Source organism: Nannochloropsis gaditana, assembly GCF_000240725.1.
Source record: "Nannochloropsis gaditana CCMP526 unplaced genomic scaffold scaffold786, whole genome shotgun sequence".
In the NCBI taxonomy this organism is placed as follows: domain Eukaryota; class Eustigmatophyceae; order Eustigmatales; family Monodopsidaceae; genus Microchloropsis; species Microchloropsis gaditana.
The window spans coordinates 358-6,885 of NW_005803167.1; the positions used below are offsets into that span (position 1 = coordinate 358).

Genomic DNA, 6,528 nt, shown 5'->3' on the forward strand with positions numbered 1-6,528 from the left:
GCGGCTCTCCCCGCAATCTCTACTCTCACACTGTCTCTGTTGCTTACCTGAAGCACCCTCTTGAACACCAACAGGGACTCTACAAGTCCGTGGCCTCCTAGGCCGCCCAAGCGAGCTTGATGCTCAGCGAGTCCCGCCTCCGTGTGGAAAAGGTCTCGAGTCTCGTGACGAGGATGGGCCCGAGGGGGTTCGTCGGGGGCCACCAAGGGGTGGGGCTGGCGGCTCTGTACGGTGAGGAGGGTACCGGTGTCCGCGCCGAGTGGGGTTCCCGGGATATGGTGGTGCACCTTGGGGAATACGTGGCGGGCGTGGTGGACAAGGTAAAGAAGAAGAAGAGCAAGGGGCTCTTCTTCTTCACGCTCCTCGTCCGCCTCGTTCTCTCCAAGGTGCACCACCACCTCCGGGGCACCCCACTCGGTGCGGACACCGGTACCCTCCTCTCCGTAATGGCTTTCGGACCCAGACTTATATTCGCTCTACATCAACAGGAGTTGAAACGTGGCACGATTTGCTCATGCATGCGCATGGATTCTCTCTTTTTTCATAGCGTCACCTAAAAGGAGCACTAAAATAAGTCAGAAATCAGCCAGCACGGCGAAACCAGGGTCGAATACGATGTGCGTATCTCATGGGTGCGTGGGTACTTACCGCTGGAGACAAATAATAGCAATGTAATGAATTTCTTATGAAAGCAGGCAACTTTATTGCACATTTTCGGAGAGGTGAAATACCGAGATATAGTCTGTAAGCGGCCTCTTCTGTAAAGGAGATGTCACCTTCATTTTTACCAAAATTTATGCACACGATGAACATTCAACCATCAACCACCAACCAAACATCTTTACTCGATGTTTCACAATTGAAATTATTATCATTTCCCATGGCCGTATTCATTTTTGTTGCGTACGGGATTTTTTCGACATACCAACTTCCATATCATCTCATCGTTGCTGCGTCAAGCTCCACTTTGATCAAATACAAATAAAATCTGCTCGATGCACGATGGATATGACTTTCCCCTTGAGCGTTTTATAAACCCTAGATTGAAAGTAAAGGGCGTACTAAAAGCTGTTTCCGACTCCTTACCTTTGAGTTGGGCTCCAGCTGCAGATTTCGAAACATTGACGACGCTCGGGCCTGAGCCGTTAGACGAGCCGTTAGACGAGCCGTTTCGAAGCAGCTACCGCAGACCTATTACAATGTGCCCCCTAGTGCTGATCTATTTCGCATATATTGTCGAATGAACCATATGCATGGTATGAATGATGATTACACAGTGAGCTGGGTTAGTTCGTATTTTGTCGCTCTTTTATGTATTCCTTCCGTCATGGGTGCTCGATCTACCGCTAGAGCACCGGCACACGATTCAAACGAACAAATTGGCCCCCTTGACTCCACATTGATAACGACGTTACATAATCAAGGTCCAGCCTGTTACTAATTTACTTTTTTAATATTACAGGTGACTATATGCCACTTTTTAGCTATGGAAGGCGCAGCGATGCGAGAAGCAGCCCTCCTCCCTCCGGCGCTGGAGATGCCAATTCGTCGTCTTCCAAGCGGCGCATTGAAAGCGGGAAGAAGAGCAGCAGCAAACAGACCAAAGAAGATCAACGTTTAGCCCGACGATATTTTCAGATACAGGACCGGTACGTGGTGTTGCAAAAGTTGAATGCTTATCAAGTGTGGTCTTTCCAACCTGTTGCTTTCCCTCTGTCACTTTCTTTCTCACTCCTTTCTTCTTTTATTTCCATTTTTCAGATCTCTTACCGCCCTTCGTATCCTCTTTGTGGTCGGCATACCGCTGACTATCATCAATATATCATTCGCTTGTGTGTACGCCTGGATTTTTGCGAATCAGTACAGCTACACAAAGGATGACTGGCAACGGTGTTTGGTCTATCCAAATCAGGTAGAGCGGCGAGATAAAGCGACAGGAAGGAATAATGATGTGAGGGATGACATATGACTGATTTACAATTAAAACGATCCTACTTGCTAGGCTGTCGATCCCCTTGGAGGCTCAACAGCAGATAAAACGAACTACCTTATGGCCGCAGGTAAGAAAACTCCGCTTTCCTTCCTCTATCTTTACCTCTTCTCGTCTTACACGTAACATTTTTCTCTCCATTCGGGGCCTGGCATGTTTTCCCTCAATCATAACAGCCTCGTATGCCGGTCGCGTCTTTGTCTTCATAATCGTCGTCTTCAAGATGGCTTACGTCGGAGTAAAGGTTAGTGGCGCCTAGCTGACCATTCCTTTCAACCTCAAAACCATTGACCTCAACCACTCTATGTGTTGCACGGTACACGTGCTCCTGGCAAAGCAAAGATTATCCGAAGACGAGAGTATCACGTCGTTTGGTTTGATTCTCCTGCGATCCCGCTTTCCTCCACTGGCTCTCCTTAACGTCTTGCCTGCCTAGGACACGGATATCCTTCCCTACTCCCTCTTTGCAAATATGATGGCAATTCTCGGCATTATCGTCTACAGAGAAGCGGAGCCTATTCAGCCGCAACCCCAGGTAAGAAGGGAAAGAAAGCATGAAGGAGAGATGGGAAGAGAGGGGAAGGAGAGCTCGGATGAGGCAACTGCATAGGAATCTGTCACTGTCACACCTTTGCAAAACTTATGGCCGTTGTCTTCTCCTGCCATCCTCTCGCTTTTTTAGCAACTCTCTGCTACTCTCTTGACACTGGTCAAGTACATACAACCGAACATGTACTCTTTCCCCGCCGCGGCGAAATGGGCCCCGGCCTCTTGCAGCCTGGCTTACGCCCTGAACAAGTGGTTCCTGATCTTTCAAATACTGGTCGTCGTCCTCATGGTAAGAAAGAGAAAGTGAGGGATATTCCAGGGAGGGGGTAGGAGATAAGAGGCAGGGATGCTGAAATGAAAGGCAGGTTCCAGAAGAAAGGAGGGGAATAAGGGTGACGTGACGCTGCTCGTATTGCATGGCAAATCGTGTGGCTTCGTTTCACCCCCTCCCGCGTCACTTCTCTTCCTGCTCCTTCCTTTTTCCTGCCCGTAGTGCTCTATTTTCCTCGTCATTTCCACGTGTGCTGTTGCCAACTACCGAATAGGAAAGCGTTGGCGATTCCAGTTAGAAGGTACCATCCCTCGTTTTTCCCCTTTTCTGATCGCCCTGCCACAATCTGTCACTTTATGTCGCAATTTTTCTAGCTTCGCCTCTTGCTCATTGTACTGTTCGCAGTCCTCAATTTCTTCTTTTCTCTTCCTCCTTTAACTTCTCCTTTTTTTTCTGGTAGCTAACGGCTACCCCTTGGGACTTCTCGTCATCGCTTTTGTCGGCTATGTGACATGCTTCTATGCAAAAGAGACCGTGGCACAACTGACACTGGACGTCTTGAATGTAAGAAGGGAAGGGTGGAGAGCGGAAAAAAGAAATGAGGTAGTCTGCTTCTAGAAAACGTGTGAGGGGAAAGCTACAATGAGATTAAGACAGCAATGCCGACAGAGACGACTTCAGTGATCTCGGCAACACCATATTTTCCTTTCCAATAACAGGAATCTAAACTCAACTCTATATTTGCCTTCAGTAAGGGAGAACTCGACATTGTCTCGCTGACAATGATGATGACCTTGGGAGCGATTGGTGTTGGTACTTGCAAGGTATTTCCTGTCACCTTTTTCTGGCCTTCGTTCAGTCACACATTCTCTCCATAGCAGCCATTTTTGTACCTTCTCTCTATATATCGCAGCCTCATGTGTGCAATTACACGGCCACACCAATCTTCACGCTCTTTCTTTCCTCTGCTCCTTCCTTTCTCTTCATTTCTTCCCTAAATCCTGCATGTCATCCTCCCCTCAGGGCGACCTAGAAAAATTTAAACTCGGCGCCTTCATTTCCTACATTCACGTGGTCCTCTCCTACCCGTCCGTGCTAGCAACCATCCATGCCTACAACAGCGTCACCTATCCTTACAACAAGGTAATTGACAGCAAAGAAGCTGGGAGTCACGTTCGTGTGCACAGGCCACAGAACTCTTCCTCTTCTTTTCTTCTTTTGTCTAATCTTCTCCTCCCTCCGTTTTACTTCAACTATATAACGCTTTCATGTTTTCCTCAAATCGATAGTGTTTTTCCCTTTCGTTCAAACCTCTAATGCCTGCCTGTCCCCCACATTCATAGGATAAATCGCTAGCACAAGCCTTTTCCATTTGGTCGTTGGATCCTGCCTACGGTTGTCCTGCCTACGTAACAGCCAAATCAGCTATTTTCGAGCGCTTCCCCAAGGTAAGTAAGAGAAAGGAAGGGAGGAGTGAAAGAAACAAGGAGAAGCGTAAGGGGGTAGATGATCGTGTCCGAGTCGAGCAGGGTTGATGGGTGCGTAGGAGTGTATTTCTTATGTTTCTCGAGACTATAGCATATCTATCGCGCACTCATAATCTGCGCTGGTCCGTCCGTCCTTGTCGTCGACGTTTTCTTACGTCCCTTATCTTTCGTAGGAAGCTGAGACCCTCTGTCGCATGTGTCATTTGTCCTTGATCGGACAACTCATACAATTTGGGGCGCAGCACTTAGTTGTCATAGCTTGCCTATATATCCTCTATGCGAATCGCGACCTCCCTGCTCAGCGATTAAGGCTTGGAACCTACATTCCAGACTATCTAGGAGGTAAGAGCTGGGTCAAATGTAGAGAAAAGAGCTTCAGGCACTCGGTATAGTTTTTGCCAACGTCTAACCGAAAAGGTTGTAAAAAGGGGCAATGTATAGTATGCTCATGATGTTGGGAAGCGTCTTAAAAGGTGACACGGCAGTATGCATCATGCGACTTTTTTTTCTCTCTTTTAGGTTTACAAGTGAACGTTTCTGTCAACGCGCCTATTGAGGGCTACAAACGGAACTCCTCTCGTGTTGCCGTTTCGCATGAGAAGAAAAAAGGGCGCACCGAAGTGCCCTATGGTGTCCACTATATCCGTCTTCCGGGGGAGCCTGAGGAGGAAGACACGATACTGGGAGACAGAGGTGCGGAGGAGGGAAAGATTAAAGATGAAAATGATAACGTGGTTATTGGGGTGTAAGGCTTTGAAGGTCCTGTCCGGAATAAGTAGGTTACAAAAATTATGAACAAATTACTCGAAAAGAAGCATTTCAAGCGCTTATCTGTCTTTAATTCTTCAGAAGTGAATTCTTACATCGATGACGCGAATTGCGACGTTGCACGTCAGTACCAGTATGTATGCAAGTGATGCCACACGTAGCGTATTTCTACACTATTGCGAAAATCTCGCACAATTATTATCTCAAATGTCCCTGTCAATCCAGGCTTCATCCTCTAGTGTTTATCAGACGTCTCTTCAAGCCACTTGCCTTACCAAGATGTGTAGCGTGAAGTCCCCTAAGGGCCAAAAATATGTATGCGACCAAGACTTTTTTGTACGTTGTGTGTTTGTGTCGAGCGTTCGCTGACCCCCGGGAACAATGCTAATTTGAGGGTATCGTATATAAGCAAAACGAGAGCATAAGATAGACAAAAGGTCTAATTTTAAAAGGCTTAAATTTCAGATCAAAAGAGGTCGAGAACAAGCCATAATATGAGTATTGAGGAGAGGATCTCGTGAAGAGTACATTTTTATCGATAGTTGACGTATTTTACTGTCCTTCGCTAGTGATGGTCACTGTCTTATAGCCTTTCTTCCTTGTATCCAGGTTTAAGGGTTCGATTTTGAGTGTGTTAATGGTGCATGCATGGGTCGGGAGCCCATTATCCGGCGTGACTTTTCAAACATAAATTCGTCAAAAATGGAGGGTAATCGAGGGTTAAAAACGCACCTTTTTGTTGTCCTTATTTTGGACGTGCAGTGTACTGATGAGATGGTTGACTGCTCTTTTACATGGCCATAAGTAAGGGCTTACGCATGTCTGCTGCGAAAAAGAGAAAAATGCTGCCGAGATTGCGAGTCATAAGTAACGTAGACTGTAGTGTAGTAGGATGTGACGTTCAAGGCGGTCGAGAGAATGCTAGTAAACATTCAAGAAAGACCTACACTTGCTACAGAGAGCTTTTTTTAATGAAAACACTGAAATAACTGAAGACCAAAGCGAAAATGGGCCCAACACTTGTGTGTGTGACTTATAAGAGCTTTCACTTGCCCTTGTCTAGGGATTTTCTTTCAAACATGCCGTTAAAGAAGCGGAATTTTCGTCACCTTTCATTCTTACTCGTCTCCCCGGTAACCAGACCTTCATGATCTTGCAACTAATTGAGTATACATTTCATTTTTATGACAAATAATGAAGGCTGTACAAATATTGCGCACAGGAAAGGATAGCGACCCCAAGGTGTATGTTTCCGGGAGGCAAGCCCTGAAAAGCCCGAGAGATGGACATGGGCCCAAATGGCTGCCGAATGACGCGCATTCAGAAAATACTTATGCTTCTGTACGGTGCCCTTGTCATCTTTGACTGCTGGACACAACGCTGCATAGAAATTGACATCTTCAAAAGGCTATTGAAAGAGAAAAGAAGTTATGTCGAGCGGTGGGTTTCCTCGTGCGATCAGT

At 46.7% G+C, this 6,528-nt stretch overlaps 1 protein-coding gene across 1 annotated transcript, besides 1 other annotated feature; it reads left to right on the top strand.

Moving 5' to 3' along the window:
• Positions 1-465: 465 nt before the first annotated feature.
• Positions 466-516: a sequence feature (Short protein (NGA_0478000, EKU22629.1) was converted to a misc_feature.).
• A 936-nt stretch (positions 517-1,452) lies between these two features.
• NGA_0163502 (uncharacterized protein) lies at positions 1,453-5,111 on the top strand. Its single transcript, XM_005853669.1, has 9 exons — positions 1,453-1,649; positions 1,762-1,912; positions 2,003-2,060; positions 2,167-2,234; positions 2,427-2,525; positions 2,673-2,828; positions 3,834-3,953; positions 4,154-4,262; positions 4,817-5,111. Exons 1-9 carry the CDS (start codon positions 1,471-1,473, stop codon positions 5,044-5,046), a joined length of 1,170 nt encoding a protein of 389 aa, XP_005853731.1. The 5' UTR covers positions 1,453-1,470; the 3' UTR covers positions 5,047-5,111.
• The last annotated feature ends 1,417 nt before the right edge of the window (positions 5,112-6,528 follow it).